At 33.0% G+C, this 22,547-nt stretch overlaps 1 protein-coding gene and 1 pseudogene across 1 annotated transcript; one reads left to right on the top strand and one right to left on the bottom strand.

Annotated features, from left to right (window-relative positions):
- Positions 1–10,772: 10,772 nt before the first annotated feature.
- On the bottom strand, positions 10,773–13,009 carry LOC125833801 (putative receptor-like protein kinase At3g47110; annotated as a pseudogene).
- A 98-nt stretch (positions 13,010–13,107) lies between these two features.
- On the top strand, positions 13,108–13,626 carry LOC125833800 (uncharacterized). Its single transcript, XM_049512971.1, has one exon. It carries the CDS (start codon positions 13,108–13,110, stop codon positions 13,624–13,626), a length of 519 nt encoding a protein of 172 aa, XP_049368928.1.
- Positions 13,627–22,547: the final 8,921 nt, after the last annotated feature.

The raw sequence follows: 22,547 nt of genomic DNA, 5'->3' as shown, positions 1-22,547 counted from the left end.
TTATTATAAGTGGAAGCTCCAACATTCAAAGTTGGATTACCATTTTACCCCTAGACTAAATAAAAATGTTATAAAACATGTAAATAATAAAATATTGAATAGTTAAAAGTTGAGTAATCATTTTATCATTTAAAAAAAAGTTATTTATCAGTAATTTAACTACATTTAATTGATAGAAATCTTTCATCTCCCCATTAATTAACCTAATACAGATTACTTGAACTCAATTTACAATCCTACTATTTCATATCTCACATTTACAATTTTTCCTTTGAGCTTCCAAAAGTTATGTGAACTTTTCATGTTCCTTGTCAAATAGAATTGGAGTAAGATATAGTGCATGTGCAGTGATTTTCTACAACTCAGGTCACATTAATCTTTCATCTTTAAGCTTTATATAATATATAGATTAGCAGCTATATGCCATAAAAGTTTGAATATATAAATATATATTGTTGATTGGTAACTACTTTATTCCTCTTATGTTCATTTTAGTTCTCAACAATATATATTTAATATATGAAGATTTCCTTGAGTTTGCTAACTAATTCTTATTTATTTCTCTATATTTCATATTTTATTTGGCAACTGTACGCTCTTCACTTCTCATCATCAGGTACATAATGGATATGATATTTACAACTCTTTTTTTTTTTTTTTTTATCAATTTTATTATTTCACATACATAAAATATAGTTTGTAGGAAACGTGATATAGGAAATAAGATTTTTGAGATTTGAGAAATTATTTGTATAATTTTGAGGATATTTAGATCTTATACTTTTTAACATCTTTTACATATTTTAACTTTGTACATCAAGTCCCTTGCTCTTTAATAAGGATCGATTCTTATTATATTTCGTAATGCAATTATACTTAAACAATACAAGTAATACTCTTATGTCAAATTTTCGTATGAAATTGAATAGAGATTGATTCTTATTATATTTCGTAATACGATTATATTTCAACCATACAAATAATATTCTTATGTTAAAGAAATCCTAATCTTGAATCAAAGAAAGGATACATGTAGGTGCAATTATAATTAATATATATTGATTCAATTTTTTTGATGTCAGTAATAATTAATTATATTTGTCATAATATAATTACTACTTTTTACTAGGTGTATACTATAAAATGGACAATGATATTCTAGCCATATTAAAGAAGACATATGTTGATCAACTTTTTGTTCAACATTTACAAAATACTACTTTTATTCGACAACAACTAAATGTTAACCGATTGAAATTCTCAGCTTTTATTAGGTCTTTTGGCTTTTTTTACTGATGATTGATGTATAAGCTTGAGCATTTAGAAGTACATTCGAAGTTGTAACCTTCATTAGCAATTACAATGTAAAAAAACATTACTTATCATCATAATAATAAATTAACTAACTAATTAATTTTCATTACTCTTTGTTGGAAATTAGCAGATGAAAATGATACTAACTAATTCGATTTATCCATCCATAGACAAACGTTAGGCATAAACAATATGCCATTTTTTCCTCTATTAATTTTTAGACTTTTTCTCCATTTTCCCCTTAGTTTTCTATTTTTCAATTATTGCATACCCAAAAATGGTTACATATACATTTATGGTGGTTATTACAACAACATTTTAGACCTTTTATTTTCTTCATGAAACGTTTCTAAAAAGTCATGGTTTATTCATTTATTTTCCTCCAGCTCCTTGTAAGTCTATTCTTATTTTACATTATGGATACTTTAAATATCAAATATTTATATTATAAATTACCCTCCATATATCAATTTTCAACATTCTTGTAAACATTTGTGCATTTATGTCTATGTACTCCATGAAGGTGCACATACATTATCTAATCTTCTTTTCTCTTCTCGATTCAGACTTTTTTTTTTCTTCATCTACACATTTTTTAAATTTTTTGTGTCTTTCTCAATTTTTGATATTTTCCTGTTTGACTTTCATAAATTATTGTAAACTTATAGGTAAAGGTAATGATAGAAGAAAAATACTACCTTTGATGATGAATTGAAAATGTCGATCCAATATATGTTTTTCTACGTAGAAGCAAATTTAAGGCCAAAATATGTGGTGCGTGAATTTAAAGTTTCTCTAAAAAAATGATATTTTATGTGAATGATTTTTAGAATTAGTATAATATTATATGTTGACACTCGTGCTATAAGAAGGCTAAATGATTCACTTGATTGAATGTTGAGTTATTCCCTGAGTGCTAGGATCAATATAATCCCGTCCTAAAACCCTTAGATAGGTTGAGTTGAGGAAAAAAAATATCTATATCAAGAGTGGTTCATTTCATTATGACTTATAATAAATTTGCATGAAATAGTAAGAGATGCTCTCTCTTTGTGTATGCTATGTAATTAATTACTTCTTCTTTTCATTTTTCTCCTCATATAAAATAGTGATGTTATATTTTATTTGGTAATTACTAATTTATTTAATGCGAAAAATTGTATTCTATTATTAATTCAGTCTTTGAAATCTCTTAGGATGGCTTGTGATGACAAACCTACAATTTCTATGCATACTTGAGATGAATAATCAGATGTTAATTAAGTAGTGTTCGTAGAACATAAATTCTTTTCTATCCCTGTGTCATCTATCTCTGCAATAATTAGTGGAAGACTAAAACAATTCTAAATTGAATAGATTATAATAAATGACATTAAGAGTGTGTTTGGTATGAAGGAAAACATTTTCCGGAAAATGTTTTCCAATTTTCTCATGTTTGGTTGGGCTAAATGTTTTGGAAAATGTTTTCCAAATCAACTCATTTTCCTCAAATTTAAGGAAAATGACTTCCCTTCAAAACTTAAGGAAAACATTTTCCAAAATTCTCTTCCAATTTCCAATTAAAAATAAAATTGTTGAAAAAATCAATTTATTTGGTCCCTACCCTCAAACCAGCCCCCCCCCCCCCCCAACCACCCCCCAAAAAAAATAAAAATTAAAGTTTGTTTTTAAATTCAATATTTTTACCCCACCCTCACCCCTACCCCCACCCCTACCACCACCCCTCCCAAAAAAATATTAAAAGTTGTTTTTAAAGATATTTCTAATTTCAATTTTTTATTTTTTTACACCCCTACCCTCGACCCCCCCACCCCCCACGCACACCCACCCACCCCCTAGCAGCCCCCCCCCCCCCTCCCCCAAAATAAATAAATTTATGTTTGTTTTTAAAAAATATTTTTGACTTCAAAATTTCATTTTTTCCACCCCTATCCTCAACCCCCCACCCCACCCCTACTAGCCCCCCCCCCACCCCCAAAAAAAAATTTTAAGTTTGTTTTTAAAAAATATTTTCGACTTCAAAATTTCATCTTTTCATCCCTACCCTCAACCCACCCACCCACGCCCGACCAGCCCCACCCCCCAAAAAAAATTTTAAGTTTGTATTTTAAAAATATTTTTAACTTCAAAATTTCAATTTTTCACCCCTATCCTCGACCCCCCCACCCCCACCCCCTACCAGCCCCCCCACCTCCCAAAAAAAAATTTAAGTTTGTTTAAAAAAAATATTTTTAACTTCAAAATTTCAATTTTTCATCCCTATCCTTGACTCCCCCAGCCACCACCCCCACCCCCACCCACCCCGTACCAGCCCCCCCACCCCCAAAAAAATTTTAAGTTCGTTTTTAAAAAATATTTTTAACTTCAAAATTTCAAATTTTCACCCCTATCCTCTACCCACCCACCCCCTACCAGCCCCCAGCCCCAAAAAAAATTAAGTTTGTTTTTAAAAAATATTTTCAATTTCAACAATTATTTTCTACTCTAGTAAAAATAAAAGAAATTTTTCAAAATCATTTTTCATTCATAAATCAAACACTAAAAATCTTTTTCGGAAAATATTTTCTACTCACCAACCAAACATGAGAAAATAAGTAAAAAATCAACTTGTTTTCCAAGAAAACATTTTCTAGGAAAACATTTTCCTTCATACCAAACACACCCTAAATCATTAACATTAAAAATATGAATAATAATCTTCTTCATGTTTTTGCAAATTTCGTTAAAGGCAATCCACATGCATTTATCATTTTTTTCAAGCAAAGATTTATCAACATTCATATCATCTTAAGTAGTTTCACATATTTTTGTTGGAAGTACATTGTCCTGCTTTTATGAATTTTATCGATGAATAAAATTCATATTGTGTATTTCAACATTATCTATTTTATAATTCAACTTTTTAAATATATCAACATTCTATAATAATGATAAGGGACAAACGTGCGTTCCCAGAGACTAGTACATATATAAGTGAGAAGATTTTAAGACACTGAAATAAAACTCAAATGCCACTACAACAAATTCGATTATCAAGGACAAATCATTTCTCATTTATAAATCATATTTTGTCACTAAAAAATTTTTGTGACGAAAAATGATTCGTCAATCAGTCGTCACTAAATGTGTGTTGCTAAAAGTATACAAAGACGATTTAGTGCTTCGTCGCTAAAAGTATTATATTTACTACAAAAAGAAAAATCGTCACCAAAAGCATAAACATTTGTGACAAATTTATTTGTCGTAAAAAGTATTGTTTTTTTGTAGTTAATAGTATGTTTTGTCACTAAAAAAGTTATTACTACCGACAAAATTATATCGTCGCTAATTATTTTACTTCAATCAGTGATGACATCAATTGTCTCTAAAGTTGTATGTATTTTGTAGTTGAATAAAATGTAATTTCGTCACTAATAACTATTTTTTATGTACAAAAAAATTATTTTGTCCTTAAATGTACTAATTAGGGACAATTTATTATTATAAAAAAGGTTAATGTTTTTTTTGTTTAATCTATCGTTTTGTCACTAAAAGTATTACATTTACTGACAACATATATTGTCACTATAAATTATCATGATTAGTGACAATTACAATTGTCACAAAATAATAAATTAATTTGTATCCCATTAAAAGGGGTACTAGGACAATACATTTTTTTGTCACTGAATATAGTCAACTTGTGATGAACTAATTTATTTCTTGATGAAAACATTTGTCCATAAGAGTTTAATTTGGTCGTTGTTAAAACTTACCTTTGATAAAGAAATATTTTGTCACTAATTACTAGAAATTGATGACATTTAATTATTTTATATTGATATTATTTATAAAATTAGAGTTGCATAAATTGAAAATTAAATAATAAAACATGCTAGATAATAATAAAATTCACCATGATCATATAATTAAAAACAACTAAAATTATACTAAGATAATATCTCATTACAAACTCTTTAACTTAAAGTAAAAAATGTCTAATAACAAAAAATTCAAACTGAAGTATACTGAATATTACTCCTAAACTAAGATATATACGTAAAAATTCCTTCTAAGTACCTACTATATGATGATACATAGCTTGCAATCAATCTTGATTCAATTCTCACATTTTATACCTGTGAAAAAGGGAACAAAAATAAAAGTAAGATTTAATATGAAGTGTTCATACTAGGGTCAACAATATAATCTCTAACACAATTTGTCTTTCATATGTTGTAATGGCCAATTTTATAAGACTTATTGGATAGATTATCCCTGGTGTTACAATTTCATTTAATATATATATATATATATATATATATATATATATATATATATACACATACACACACATAAATACATATCATTACAGTGAAAAAATTATCATTACAAATTTAACAAGTGAAAGTTTATAGAGTATATCATCAAAAACTACTCTACATAGCAACATAAACTCCATCAATATATTCATGAAAATTACTAACTATTAAAATATAATATTACCTATGTAGGATTTCTCACATTAGAATTTAACATGATTTGAATTAACATCAAATCATCAAAATTGTCCAGCTATAAACATCAACAAATTAACTTCAAATTCATAATAACAAAAGAAGCAAAAACATATAGCTGATATTAAAGGAGAAAAGATAGGATTGGACCTCAATGCAACTCAAATTCTATTTCTCAACTTGAGTGGATAAGAAAAGCTTCATATAAAGCTTTGTACAAGAAGCAAGAATTGAGTAATCTAATAGCAAAACAAGAAATCTGTGGCGGACTTCACCGAAGCTTGAATGAAGACCTTAAATTTGAACTTTTGTGAATATTAATTCACGAAAAGAAAATACCACAATCAGTAACCACGAACTTGAAATTGCTAAAACAAACTTCAAACTCCACCACAATGCGCAAGTGATTTTTTTTGCATGTGAATTTTGTGTGTTGTAGTATGATATTTTTTGTGTGTGTTGATGTGTGAGAGTATATAATTGCAAGTGGATTATGTTGCCGGATGATCTGAAAGCTGAGGACTTTAACCTACATAACGAGAAGTTGTAGTGCTGAGTATGCGTCAGTACTTGAAAAGTACTGAGCATGAAGGATAGAATAAAGCTGAAAAACGTACATATATGAACAAAGCATATAACTCAATGATATGAGATAAGCAATATACTATACTGAATATACTGAACATGATCTAACTGAATGCAATGACCAAGTTTATAACATGCTGAGAATGAAATCTGACTGTAATTGATAACATGGTCAATGCAATAGAATCTGAATGTGGGAGCTACTTATAACCGACATAAAATCACATGAGCTAAATGTGGAGTTCGATGTATACGCCCCGTCGAGAGGACCCAATATACCCTGTCAGAGGTATAGAGGGATGACTAGCGTGATCACTAAAATGTAATACCCTCAGAGGGGACTTATAAACCTACGGGGGCACATATTTCTGGGACTATTCAGATACATTGAACCCTAGTCCACTCGGTCTAAGCCTACTCCCAATTAGAATGTATACAAGCAATATTATGACTGAAATACTGAATTACTGGATAGCTCAATTACTGACATGCAAACTCTGAGAATGCAACAATTATAATTAATAACGTGACATTTGTAAACTGAAGAATGTATATCTGTTTAGACTGACCTAGCATGTGTAATTCATGAGCTAAACAAATTTACACAACTAGGGTTCTGAAGATCATGCAAGAAACTAAGCAACAATATGATAATCTAATTTGGACCATTCTAACAGCTAAAACCCAACAATTTCTAACATTCAAGAAATCCTAGGTCTAGATAATATTAAGGGAATCAAGATTCTGACTGAAATCTAGGGACCTAGTGGATGAAAGGAATCCACCAATGAAATCCCACATACCTGGTGATGAATTTCACGGAGAAATCTTTCGATTTTGGGGCTGGAACTGACGAAACCTTGTTGTGTTCTTGGACTAGGGCTTGGTCGATTCATTTTCCTTCATTTTGTTCAACTTGATGAATTTTTGGAGAATGAGTTGACTAGGGTAAGTTCTAATTAAGTTACTAGGCTATAACTGACCAAAACTACATAGTTTAGGGGTCCAACGCATAAGGAAAAAACCAAACGACCCCTGACTTAAAATCTATCGGGGTCACCGACGGACCAGACCGACGGTCCATGGATGGACCGATGGTCTGTTCTGGCGACCGTCGATGGGGTTCTGGGACTGACATCTGAGGGGTTTGATCCGTGGACCAGGACCACGGCCCGTGGTCTGACCTACGATCCGTGGGTCGACCCTCAGATAGTTTTCTGGACCTTTTTTGGGAGGGGGTTGCGGTGGTGAACCACGGACCACCAGGACGGATCGTGGTTCACCCTACGGTCCGTGGGTGGTGCCCGTCGGTGGCACCTGTAACTTCTGAAATCTGAATTTTGGTAGTTCTAGCATACGGGGTGTTACATTATGACTTTAAATGATGGGACACTGTTTAAGTACAATTTTTCTCTTAAATATTAGTACTTGAAATTTGATCTGTGCATGGCACTAATAACGATTATCATAGATATTGCAATTTTTTATCTTTATATGTGATATATCTCTTTCAAAATATTATTACTCAATTAATATTTGTGTAACGTTATCATAGAGATGTAATTTTACAAAAAGTGTACTTCTATAGTGAATTTCAGCACTGTTATAAGTAGAATGTTATAGAGACAAAAAATATAATATAAAAAATTAGTTCTAAAGAAAATTAGGATGTTACAGTGAAATGTTGTTATAACGAATGATGGTTAAATAGATGTATGAGTGTATGTCAAATATTTAGCTTAACCAATTCTTTGTTTTAGAGATATATTTCAGTAGCATAATTTAATATTAATATATGAAGAACATCACATATGGTGAAAAATATTTTAATATTATAGGTTTCTACCTTATCTTTACGGAATTGTAGTCTTATTCTTTTTTATGCAACATACATATCATATTGTTGTTGCCTAATGAGAATATCTAATATCTTATAGAATTTGTATCGTCATATCAAATATTATACTTTTTTCAATAAAAAAGTTAATTGATAAGTAAAATTTAAAGTATTATTTATAGAATCTTTAATTTGATTAAGATCATTTTGTGATCAACCACTATTTTCTTATCTATTTTGTATAGCTATCAAGGAGTGTATCTTGTGAAATAACATTTTCTTAGATTAAAATGAACACAAATAAAAGGAAGTTCATACTTAAATAAATTCATACACAATATAAATTTAATAAATAAAAAAATATATGGAACAATTCAAAGCCAATGAACAAGGAAGGCGAAAATAAATATTCATGCTATATTCACTCTAGTGTTCCATTTGATTGAAATCTCTAGCCACCAACACTTTACTTTCTCCAAAGAATATATGGAAAATTTCATAGCCAATGAAGAAGGAAAACAAAAACATATGTTCATGCTATATTCACTCTAATGTTCTATTTGATTGAAATCTATTGCCACCAACACTTTACTCTCTCAGTTTATTTTTACTTATATCTATTAAGAATAATTATTATCATGACTATATTATCATATAATACATAAAAGTGAAAATCTATTTTAGAAATAGTGGACTTAACATCAAAATTTATAATTTAATGGATTACGTTGATGCCCGCTATTTTAGCAAAGTTAGGAAGAAACTCCTTCGTTTGAGGTTAAAAGAATAAAAAATCAAAAAACAAATAAGAAATATCTTTCTTTCCCCGGTCATATGCCTTTTTCGTATTTGTTTTTTACTACTGTCTCTCCCACAACTTGATCTATTTATTTTATTAGAAAAAAATAATCCACACTGTGCTCATTCATCATTGTTCACTCATTATGTTAACACTAATTGTAAAATTATCTCTCGAATGAAAACACATAAGAAATACATTAAATAAAGAAAACAAGAAAAAATATTGAAAATTCCCACGCACTATAAATATAAGTTTTCTATGTGAAGCAAAGTTCATAGATAATTGCACTTTTCTTTGTTCTCTTCTTTTCTTCTTTACTAGAATGTCAATACCTGCTAAGAACTTCGGCGAAACATATCAATGCATTGGGGGTGAATCATATATGAAAATTTTAAATGATCCCAAATTATCACGGAAAAGCAATTCCCAAGAATTTATATGGAGTGAATGGTTGTGATTTATTACCAAAGAAACATGAAGGTGGAAATTGTTGTGACTATTCGTAGGAAATTAGTCTTTTTAATAGATAAAATATGTAGATTAATTAAAAGGGCATTGATATTCTAAAATGATATAAATAATATTGAAGTATGTATGTGATAAATATCATAAGAGGAAAATATGAGTGTGAATTGATGAATGATTTGTTTCAACTTGTTCACCAACTCTTTCTTATGTGGTACCTCCAATTTCGTTGAATTTTGAAGTTATCCAATTATTGCAAATAACACTTGGGATATTTTAAGAAGAAGAGTAGAAAACTGAAAAAATCGTAGTTCAAAAGTGAGAGAAAACCTCTCTATTAATAGCTAACAAATAGTAGTATGAATAGGTACTGATTGTGCCTTATCAGACCCGTCGAAAAAGTCACTGCTCATTGAAAAAGTCATAACCCTTTGAAAATTTCACAACTCATCCGATAAGGCACAACTCTTTGGTAAAGTCACAACCCTTTGAAAAAGATCACAATTCTTCAAAAAAGTCACAACTCATCAGAAAAGTTACAACTCATCAGAAAAGTCACAATCCTTTAGTGATGAATATCGTAAGAGGAAAATATGAGTGTGAATTGATGAATGATTTGTTACAATTTGTTCACCAACTCTTTCTTATGTGGTATCTCCAATTTCGTTGAATTTTGAACTTAATCAGATGTTGCAAATAACAATTGGGATATTTTAAGAAGTAGAAGAGTAGGAAACCTAAAAAAAAATCGTAGTTTCAAACTGAGAGGAAACCTTTTTATTAAAGCTAACAAATAGTAGTATGAATAGGTATTGATTGTGCCTTAACAGAAAAATCACAACTCTTTGAAAAAGTAACTAATCATTGGAAAAGTCATAACCCTTTGAAAATGTCCCAACTCATCGGATAAGGCACAACTGTTTTGTAAAGTCAAAACCCTTTGAAAAAATCACAATTCTTTGGAAAAGTCACAACTCATCGAAAAAGTCACAATTCTTTAGAGGGAAAAAGTGTCTACTTTTCATAAAATATAATTAAATTAAATAGATAAAATAAATTGAGTATTTTTAATTGAGGTATTATAGTAATTCAACATTCATGTTTGAGAGTTCATGCTTTTAAGGTAGTATAGATATAGATAGATAGATAGATAGATAACACTGGTACTGATTTTTTGTCCTTACCATCATATATTCTGCTTATGCGTTACTAAGTTGACCAATTAAACTCGTGTATTTTCCATGGAGCTAACGTCAGAAAAAGACATCAACACTTAGCTTACATGCACCAGAGAGTGGTGACTTTTGAAATTCAATAAATCACTATTGTTATAAGAAACGTTACCTGGAGCTACATAGCAAATGGTACCCATAACTCCAAGTGAGCTAAACTGATGTAGATTCGATTCACTACTGAATTTAGGAATGAATTTCACTAAACCAAAATCACCCAAATGAGCTCTGAGATCTTTATCTAGAAGAATGTTCTGTGGTTTTATATCACAGTTAATCATGGGTGTTTGACACTCATGGTTAAGATAATGAAGTGCATATGCCACGTCTATTATTATATTCATTCTCTGAAGTATGGTCAAGCTACTCTTCTAATGTGTCTCCTTCTCTGGCATGAACTGAAAGACTAAAGCCTTAAAGTCATTTCCCTTGAAATCAGAACTTGAGCATACACTTGTTCCTGTGCCTTATGTTTCTCGATGCCTAGCATATTTGCTAAGAAGCCTTTTGAAGCACCTTCAAGATGGAGTTTGAGTACTTTGACAGCAACAACCGTTCCATCAGAAGCAAAAGTTCCCTTGTAAACAGTTCCAAAATTGCCAAAGCAAATAAGATTTTCAGCAGAAAATCCACCAGTTGCAATGCGGAGCTCTTCATAAGAAATGTTGGGGTAGAAACTTGCAGATTTAGACCTATCTTCAGGCGCTGGTTAATCTTTCAAATTTGAAAATATTCCGGTGACAGGAACCTCACCCCTTGGATTGTTAAAAGATAAGTTCAAGTAGAGTAAGGAAGCCTGATAAATTATTTAGGGAAAGATCGAAGGATTGGATATCCGGAAAATCTTCTACAATTGGAATGGTTCCTTGGAGGGAGTTTCTCTTCAAATAGATCTCATCCAAGGCCCAACATTTTCCAAGAGTTCGTTGTGAGAGAAATCAAGATAAGTAAGATGACCTCCCAAGTTTGTCAGTCTTCCAATAGAATCTGGAATGCTACCTGTAAGATTGTTGTTACTCATCTCAAGTAGATTCAAATTCACAAGGTTTGATATCTCTCTGGGTCTGCTTCCACTAATCATGTTTCCGTAAAAGTGTAGGCCTTGTAACTGACTAGAAAGGTTGACTGTTGAATGAGGTAATGTAGCTACAAACTTGTTGTCTCCAAAATGGAGCATTTGTAGACTGCTGCAGTTGGTAAGAGAATTTACAAAGTCAAGGCCATCATGCTTACCGTGTCCAAGTTGGTTAATCCAAAACAACAAATTCCGCAAGTTATGGAACCCTTTGGGTATATTTCCAGTAAAATTGTTTATGGTAAAATCAATCTCTAGCAATTTATAAGCATTGGCCAAAGAGGATGGTATGGAACCAATGACTTGACATTTCTCGCCAAGTAAAGTATTAGGAGATTAGGGAAGTAGTTCCCTAAATCGAATCTAAGATTACCAGAAAAGTTGTTAAAGGAAAGTGATATTAGTTCCAGGGATGACAAATTGTACAACAGAGGAGGGAACTCCCCAGATAAGCTATTTAGTGACAATCCAGGAAGCCTCAACTTGGTCAATCGAGCTAAAGAAGTTGGCACTTGTCCCTCTAGATTGTTGTACGATAAATACAACTCTTCTAAATATGTAAGATTTCCAATAGAACCTGGAAAGAGTCATGTCAGGTTGTTATTTCTGAGAAACAACTTGGATAGGAATTTTCCCCACAAGAGTGTTGTGTTCCAGAACAAGGCTCTTGAGCTCAACACAATGTGATCGATTAATTGGAATTTCCCCTATTGGATAGGTGAAATTCAAAATCAGGTTTTAAAGCCTTGACAGTGTTAGAAAATTAAGATTTGTCTAGAAACTCCTAGATTGGAGATATTTTGTATTAGATATCTTAGAAAAGTAAGATTTGTCTAGAAACTCCTAGGTTGTAGATATTTTGTAGTAGATATGTTAGAAAATCAAGTTTTTTTCTAGAAACTCCTAGATAGTAGATATTTCGTAGTAAGATATGTAGTCTTAATTTAAAATGAGTGGTGGTTAGTGAGCCACATATGTGCATAGTTTGGTGTGAGACATTTTGCTTACTATGTGGTTGTAATTATCACACTTTATCTATAAATAGACCATATGTAATGAAACATCTAGTGAAAAAAAAATTGAACTCAAGAAAACTTAAGCCTTCTTCTTCACTTTCAGATTTTCTGTATCAATTTACAGCTGCGATTTCCTACTGTTTACACCTTGTAGACCTGAAGTTCTTCTTCCTTTTCGTTGTAACATGGTATTAGAGCCTATTTCCTAAGGGATCTAAATCAAATTTTGTTTGTTTCGCTAATCTACTTTCCGTTCTTTGTTGAATTTATTTGCTGAAAAAATTCATGGCACCTGAAAATCAACCAACGACAGGTCCTCCGAATTTTACTGGAGAAAATTATCACATATGGGCCATCAAAATGAAGGCTTATCTAAAGGCTCTCAACTTATGGGAAGTTGTTGAGCTTGGAGAACCTGCTGTCCAGCCATTTAGAGTTAATTCAACTCTCAATGAAATTATGAAGTATGATGAATTGATGACTACATCTCCACGAGCTCTCACCTGCATACATTCAAGTCTTACAGACGTGATGTTTACGAGGATTATGACTTGTGAAACAACCAAAGAGGCTTGGAATAAGTTGAATGAGGAGTTTGAAGGCAACAATAGAGTAAAATATGTTAGACTCTTAGCGTTGAAGAGAGAGTCTGAGCTTTTGGAGATGAAAGACTCAAATAGTGTGAAAGAATATTCTTCAAAGCTGATGGAGATTGTGAACCAGATAAGAATACTAGGTGAAACCTTTCCAAATCAGAAAGTTGTAAAGAAGATCTTGGTCAGCCTTCCAGACAAGTTTGAATAAAAAATCTCAGCTATTGAAGAGTCTTCTGACTTGACTACTATTACAAAACACGAACTAATCTCCAAATTTCAAGTCCAAGAGCAGCAAATCACTATGAGAAGTGAAGGGATAGTAGAAGATGCCTTTCAAGCACGGCATAAATTCAAACATCAAAAGGAAAGCAGAAAAGTCTGGTCGGATAAATCTGGAGAGGTAAAATCTGATGGAAACCAAGGTGATTTGTCGATAAAAGGAAAATTTCCACCTTGTGGCATTTGTAAGAAGAGAAACAACTTAGAGAAGAATTGTTGGCAGAATTCAAAGAGGTCTCCTATTCAATGTAGAGATTGTAAGAAGTATGGTCACATTGAGAAGTATTGTAGGCAAAAGCAAAATCAAAGTGGCCAGTCTTCCCATCGAGTGAATTTCGCAAATGATCATCAAGTTTGAAAATTAAAGGAGGAGGTTTTCATGGCCTCACAAACATCACATATTGACCAATGTAAATGGTATGTTGATAGCATGTGCATAAGGCACATGGTAGTTGATGAAAATCTATTTGTTACCTTGGAAAAATCTGATAGAACCAAAGTGAAGCTTAGAAATGGCGCGTTGGTGGAAGCTCACGGTAGAGGGTCAATAAAATTTCCTACTGACAAAGGTACGAAATTTATTGATGATGTTCTGTATGTGCCAAATTTATCTCAAAACTTGTTAAGTGTAGCTCAATTGGTTCATAAAAATTATTCTCTTAATTTTAAGGACAAACAATGTTTCATTTATGATCCTAAAGGATGTGAAGTAGCTAAAATTAGAATGATTGACAATTCCTTTCCAATTTCATGCTATTCTATTGATACTTGCTCTTTTAATGTTGAATTGAGCTATACTTGGCATTGGCACAAAAGGTTCGGTCATTATAATCTTAGCTCTCTAGTGTATATGCAATCAAAGGTTATGGTGCTTGAAGTACCCAAAATTGACATGTGTAGAGATGTTTGGGAGTCATGTCAATTTGGTAAAATGCATAGACAATCCTGTAGGTTTTTAACAAGAGAATAACAGATGTTTACTAAGAAAGAAAAGAGAAGAAACAAGGTTAAGTTTCACTGTTTATTGAAATAATGACTGCAATATAAATACATGAATGCATAACTTAAAAAGCTAAAGAAAAGGAGTGAAATAAGCTAACATTATCTCCAATAACTAAAGCCTAAAATATAGCAAATAACTAATTAGATTCTGCCAAATACTGCAGCCTAATTTATCTGAACTTAATCCTACTTTTAAGTTGTATATTGATATAGCAGAAAGTGGAACTAATCTCCAGGTTTCGAGGCACCACTTTCAACACTCCTCCTTGACTCAAGAGCAGTAATCCCAAGTCTTTTTCTGAGAAATTCAAATCTTGCTCTAGGTAGGGCCTTAGTTAAAATATCAGCAGTCTAAAAATCAGTTTTGCAGTGCACCAAGTCTATGTCTCCATTCTTTTGCATCTCCCTCAAGAAATAAAGCTTGATCTTGAAATGTTTTGTCATTTCATGTGAAACAGATTTATTTGCAATTGAAATTGCAGCTTGATTATCAACAAAGATTTCAGTGCTTTTCTTTTGTTCTATATACAAATCTGTCAGTAGCTTCCGAATCCAAATGGCTTGATTCACAACTGATGCAGCTGCAATGTACTCTGCTTCAGCTGTAGATTGAGCCACAATATCTTAATTCTTTGAACAACAAGAAAAAATTCCAGAACCAAAACTAAAACAGTAGCCTGAGGTGCTTCTCATATCATCTAAGCTACCAGCCCGATCACTATAAGAAAATCCAAGAGACTGAAAGTCTGATACTTTCATAAATATTATGCCAAAATTCGCAGTACATTTAACATATCTAATCACACGTTTAGCTGCTTGAAAATGAATTTCGCTAGCACAATGCATATATCTTGAAAGTAAACTCACAACATAAAGAATATTTGGTCTTGTTGCAGTCAAGTACATTAGGCAACCTATCAGGCTCCTATAAAGTCCTTCATCAACCTTTTTAGCTCCATCATCTTTGCAAAAATTCTCCTTTTGATTCATAGGAGTTGTTGTAGACTTGTAGTCTTCCATTTTGAATTTTATGAGAATATCTTTAGCATATTTCTGCTGGCATATAAAGACCTCATGTCCTTTTTGCTGAATTTCTATGCCAAGAAAGTAGAAAATTTCACCAAGGTCTGTCAGCTCAAAAACTTCCATCATTTCAGTCTTGAACAAATTAATCAAGTTCAAATTGCTACCTGTAACTAGCAATTCATCTACATACAAAGAAACAATGGTTAAATCAGAATATTCTTTTCTAATATAGAGTGTAGACTCGGTGAGAATTTTTGTAAAGCCTAATCTCAGAAGATGAGCATCAATTCTGCTATACCAAGCTCTAGGAGCTTGTTTTAAGCAATACAATGCCTTCTTTATAAGGTACACTTTGCCTTCTTTGCCTTTGGTAGAAAAACCTTTAGGTTGTTCTACAAAGATTTCTTCTTCAAGGTAGCCATTTAGGAAAGCTGATTTCACATCAAGCTGGTGTATCTTCCATCCCAGTTGAGCTGCTAAAGCTGACAACATTCTTATCGTATCCAAACGGGTGACAGTAGCAAAAGTTTATGAAAAATCTACTCCAAACATTTGTGCGTACCCTTTTGCAACCAGCCTAGCCTTGTACTTGTTTATGGAACCATCAGGATTGAGCTTGGTCCTATAAACCCACTTGACTCCAATAGCCTTCTTGTGCGATGGTCTGTCAACCAGCTCCTATGTGTTGTTCTTTTCTATGATTTTGAGCTCCTCTTGCATTGCATATCTCCATTTTTCATCTTTAGCAGCCTCCATAAATCCTCCTGGTTCTAAAATTGCAACATTACACCTTTGATATATATCAGAAAGTGCTCTTGTGCCTCTAAGAGGTACATCATCAACATTTTCATCTAGAGTTTCTAGATTTTTTTTCTTTTCATCATCTTGCTAGCTCCAGGTGTCATTTTCCACGAACTTGACATCCCTTCTAACAATGATTTTGTCATTTTGAGGTTGATAGATTCTATAAGCTTTTGAGAGATTGTTGTATCCTACGAAAATTCCAGTTCAGCCGTCTTATCCAACTTATCTCTTTTCACCTGAGGTACATAAGAAAAACAAATACAACCAAATATTTTTAGATTTGTTAGCAAAGGTTTGTAACCAAACCAAGCCTCAACTGGTGTCTTCTTTTGCAAGGCCTTAGTTGGCAATCTGTTTAGCAGAAATACTGCTGTATTTGTAGCTTAAGCCCAAAATATCTTTGGCAGTCCTTTCTCATGGAGCAAACACCTTGTCATCTGCATTAGCATCCTATTTTTTCTTTCCACTACTCCGTTTTGTTGGGTAGTATAGGGTGCTATTAGCTTATGCTCAATTCCCGCTTCATTACAAAGCTTGTTGAATTTTTTTGAAGTATACTCGGTTCCATTATTGGTTCTTATCACCTGAATTCTGCAACCACTCTAATTTTCCACAAAAAACCTTGTATTTCTAGAATACATCAGCGACCTTAGATTTATAATTCAAAAAATAAATCCAACAATATCTGGTACAATCATCAATAAAGGCAATATAGTACTTACTACCCTTTAAAGGTGGTGTTTTCTGAGGTCCGCCTACATCCGTGTGAATAAGTTGCAGCTTCTGCTTTGCCCTCCATGATGAATTCTGAAAAGGCAACCTTGTTTGCTTCCTATACTGACAAGCTTCACAAGCAGGCAGGTTCTTCTCAAGGCTTGGAAGACCTTCTTCTAGTTGATTTTCTTTCATGAAGAGTATATCATCATGATGATAATGTCCGAGTCTTTTGTGCCATAGTTCTGAGTTATTTTCCAACTTGATAACTGTTGCTTGCTCCTCGTCCAACAAGTTCAAGGAAAAAAAATTTCCTCTCATCTTGACCTTGAACATCTCTTTATTATTAGCATCCTTGAGGACACATTCTTTTTCTTCAAACAACACTTTCAAACAATTTTCAAGTAGTTGTCCAACACTTAAGAGGTTTTGATCAAGATCGGGAACAAAAAGAACATCAACTATAAGTTTCAAACCTGTAAGGCTTTCAATTGCAATAGTTCCTCTGCCTCTCGCATTGAGATATTCTTCATTTCCAATTTTCACTTTGGAAATGAAAGATCTATCTAGATCTTTAAAGAGTTCTTGGTCGCTGGTTATATGATTTGTGCATCCACTATCAATTAACCAACTTTCAGAAGCGCTTTCGCTATCAAAACAAGTTGCTACAAACAATTGCTCTTCTTGATATTGATTTACTGTAGCCTTAGCTTCTTCTTGTTGCGGTTGTGACTTACATACCCTCTCCACATGGCCTAATTGACCACATTTGTTACACTTGATGTCTGGTCTTCACCAACACTTCTGTTGAGAGTGATTTGTCTTTTTGCAATGAGGGCAGGGAGGCTGACTTCCTCCCTGATTGTTGTAATTAATTCTTGGCCTTTGTTTCTTGTTCTTTTTCCTTCCTTTGTTTGACTCGTTGTTCAGTGAATTAGCTTGAAAAGCACCTTCAACATAACCTTCTTTCCTCATTAATCTCCTTTGCTCTAGTGCCTGCAAAGCTTTAACAAGTTCTGCCAAGGTAACGCTTGACAGATCTTTAGAATTCTCTGAAGAAGAAATTGTGGTTTCATATTTCTCAGGAAGTGTAACAAGAATCTTTTGAACAATTCTTTCATCAGCGAAATCCTTACCAAACAATCTCACCTTGTTGGCTAAGTTGAGTAATTGGTCTGCATAGTCTTTTATAGTTTCTGATTCTTTCATTCTCTTAATTTCAAATTCTCGAATCAGATTAATCACTTGCATATTGTGCACTCTTTCATTTCATTGGTATTCTTTTTTGAGATACTCCCAAATTTCTGCAGCAGACTTCATTTGCATAATTCTGGTAAGAATTGAAGGGGATACTGCCTAGAAAAGGAAAGCTTTAGCTTTGGCTTTCCTTGTCTTATTCTCCTTGTGATGTTTCATCTGATTCACTGTTGGATTATCACTGAGAGGAGTTACTTTATAATCCTCTTCTACTGCTTCCCAGAGATCTAACGCTTCAAGATGAACCATCATTCTAATTGCCCAAGCTCGATAATTCTCACCATTGAAGACTGGTGGAGTTAAGAAGCTTGCTTCAGAATTCATTTTCTATAAACTATTTAATAGTAGTTCAAAGAAGGGTTTATATTGTTCACTATCTTCTCACATATCCCTCAAGATGGCAATGCTCTGATACCAATCTGTAGGTTTTTAACATGAGAATAACATATGTTTACTAAGAAAGAAAACAGAAGAAACAAGGTTAAGTTTCATTGTTTATTGAAATGATGACTACAATATAAATACATGAATTAATAACTTAAAAAGGTAAAGAAAAGGAGTGAAATAAGCTAACATTATCTCCAATAACTAAAGCCTAAAATATAGCAACTAACTAATTAGATTCTGCCAAATACTGCAGCCTAATTTATCTGAACTTAATCCTACTTTTAAGCTGTATATTGATATAGCAGAAAGTGGAACTAATCTCCAAGTTTTGAGGTACCACTTTCAACAAATCCTTTCCTGAAGGAAGTCTTTGCAGAGCTAAGGAAAAGCTAGAGTTAGTTCATACAGATTTATGTGGACCAATGAGGACATCTTTTTTTAGTGGAAACAAGTATTTTGCTCTCTTTGTAGATGATCTGACTGGAATGACATTGGTCTACTTTCTTAGTAGCAAATATCAAGTGTTTTCTGTTTTCAAAGAATTCAAAGCTATGGTAGAAAGGGAGGGTGGCTGTAAATTGAAGTATATTAGATATGATAATGGAACTGAATATACTTCGTATCAGTTCAACAAGTATTGTAAAGATTTGGGTATCCAACAACAATTCACTGTTAGCTACACTTCACAACAGAACGGGGTTTCTGAGAGGAAAAATAGAATTGTGATGGAGATGGCAAGATACATGTTGGTAGAAAAGAAGATGCCTAAATACTTTTGGGCTCAAGCAGTCAATACCAATGTCCATTTGCTAAATAGATTACGAACTAGAGCAGTCCAAGACATGAAACCATTTGAAGCATGGAAGGGTATCAAGCTGTCTGCAAGACACTTGAAGGTATTTGGTTCGGTATGCTATGCACATGTTCCTGACGCTAAAAGAGGCAAATTAGATAGCAAGGTAGAATTGTGTGTTCTGTTGGGCTATAGTACAATTGCAAAAGGATACAAAGTGTACAATGTTAGTAGTAAGAAGGTGTTTGTTAGTAGAGATCTTGTAGTGGATGAGTCTAGCCACTATGATTGGGATCGAGATATTGTTGTGAAGAACCAAGGTGGGAGTAATTCAGTTGCAACTCCAAATCAACAAAACAATGATACTTCCTCTAGTCCTATTGATGTAACAAAAAACAATTCAGATGTTGAATTGACTACAAACTCTCCTGATTTGAAGACCAAATCACTAGCAGAAGTTTATGAGCAATGCAATTTTGCTCTTGTTGAACCATCCTAATTTGATGAAGCAGCAAACCACAAAGTGTGGATTTCAGCAATGGAGGGGAACTTGCCATGATCGATAAAAAAAGATACTTGGGAGTTGGTTGATAGGCTAGAAGAGAACAATGTTATCGGCGTCAAATGGGTCTATCGAACAAAGTTCAATCCAGATGGCTCCATCTTCAAGCATAAAGCTAGACTTGTAGTTAAAGTCTATTCTCAGCAGCTTGGAGTGGACTTGGAAGAAACGTTTTCTCCTGTTGTGCGGCATGAGACAATAATGTTTCTAGTCGCTCTCGCAGCACAATACAAGTGTAAAATCTTCCATTTGGATGTCAAATTTGCATACTGAATGGATTGTTTGAGGAAGACATTTATGTTAAACAACATGAAGGTTTTACAGTTGCAGGGGAAGAAGACAAGGTGAACAAGCTTAAAAGGGCTCTCTATGGTCTTAAACAAGCCCCAAGAGCTTGGTATAGTAGGTTGAATTCTCATTTGTTATCTCAAGGCTTCAACAGAAGCCTATATGAGCCTACTTTGTACTTCAAAAGGAAAGAGAATGGGATGTTGATTATGATATTAGTTTATGTAGATGATTTGATGATTACAGGTGAAAATCCTCCTGCGGTTCAAGAAATTAAAAATGAAATGCTAAAAGTTTTTGAGATGTCCGACCTAGGAGAAAAGAAGTTTTTCCTGGAAATGGAGGTATCTAAATCTTGTAAAGGAATTTTCTTGTCCCAAAAGAGGTATGCCTTGATTCTGTTAAAAAGGTTCAAGATTGACAAGTGCAAAGTTGTTGCAACTCTACTTGTAATGAATGAAAAATTAATAAAGGATGATGGCGAAGAGAGGGCAGATCCAAAAGTTTATAGAAGTCTTATTGGAAGTCTACTGTATCTAACAACTTCTAGGCCAGATATAATGTTCGCTGTCAGTTTGTTATCTCGATATATGCAAAGTCCCAACACTAAGCATTTTGGAACCATTAAAAGGGTGTTAAGGTACATTAGAGGGATGATTAATTATTGAATCTAGAATAGAAATATGGAGAATGGAGCTCTTATTGGCTATTCAGATTGTGATTGGGGTGGATGTTTGGATGATTACAAAAGCACTTCTGGTTACCGTTTTTTGATTGGTTCAGGGATTTTTTCTTGGAGCACAAAGAAGCAAGATATTGTAGCACAATCTTCAACAGAAGCCGAGTATGTGGCTGTTGCATCTGCTACAAATCAAGCAATTTGGTTAAGAAAGATCTTGGGTTGAATTGAATTTATTGCCAAAAGAACCAACGATGATCTATGTGGACAATAAATCAGCCATTGCGATGGCAGAAAAAAAACTGGGGCAGCATGGAAGAACAAAGCATATCAACATAAAGTTTCATGCTTTAAGAGATGCTAAGAAGAATGGTGAAGTTAAGTTGGTGCATTGCATCAGTGAAGATCAGCAGGCTGATATTTTGACCAAGGCTTTTTTTACTAAGAAGTTTGAGTATCAAAGGTTGTTGCAAGGAGTTTCAATGAAAAATCTAAAGGAGGAGTGTTAGAAAATTATGATTTTTCTAGAAACTCCTAGATTGGAAATATTTTGTATTAGATATGTTAGAAAAGTAAGATTTGTCTAGAAACTCCTAGGTTGGAGATATTTTGTAGTATATATGTTAGAAAATTAAGTTTTGTCTAGAAACTCCTAGATAGTAGATATTTTGTAGTAAGATATGTAGTAAGATATGTAGTCTTGATTTAAAATGAGTGATGGTTAGTGAACCACATATGTACATAGTTTGGTGTGAGATATTTTGCTTACTATGTGGTTGTAATTGTCATGACTTGAGTCTACACCCTGGACGTAGCCGATATTCGAAGACCATTGCTGGTCCCCAAGCGAACCCTCATCCTGGTTGACTACAAGCGGAAGACTAACTCAAGAAAGCAAAAGCTTAAAAATTGAATAAAATTCGTGAAACTTAAATATAAGATTTAACTCAAAAGAAAACTCTGAATAATATAATATATTAAACTCGCCCCAAAATGGGCAACTTAAGTCTTTAAAAACATTTAACAAAATAAATGAACAGACATCTGATACTCTACTGTTTATCTATGAAGCCTCTAAATGACAAAGACTCTACTGTTTATGTATGAAGCCTCTAAATGACAAAGATGGAAGTTGGGACAAGACCCACGACCTCCTAACAACTGATATAACTGAAAGTAAAAGTGGAACCCTCCGGAAGCAAGGAGGCTCACCATAGCTAACTTGAACTCTATGTGGTATTAACGAAGCTCCTGTTGATGATCCTAAATACCTGAACCTACATCATGAAACAATGCAGGCCAAATGGCTCAGTACGTGAAATGTACGACCATGTAAGG

The sequence above is a fragment of the Solanum verrucosum genome, unplaced genomic scaffold (genome assembly GCF_900185275.1).
Source record: "Solanum verrucosum unplaced genomic scaffold, falcon-dt-bn FXZP01000107.1, whole genome shotgun sequence".
Taxonomy (NCBI): domain Eukaryota; kingdom Viridiplantae; phylum Streptophyta; class Magnoliopsida; order Solanales; family Solanaceae; genus Solanum; species Solanum verrucosum.
Note: the sequence above shows the minus strand (reverse complement) of the source record. Positions and strands in the feature narration are given on the sequence as shown.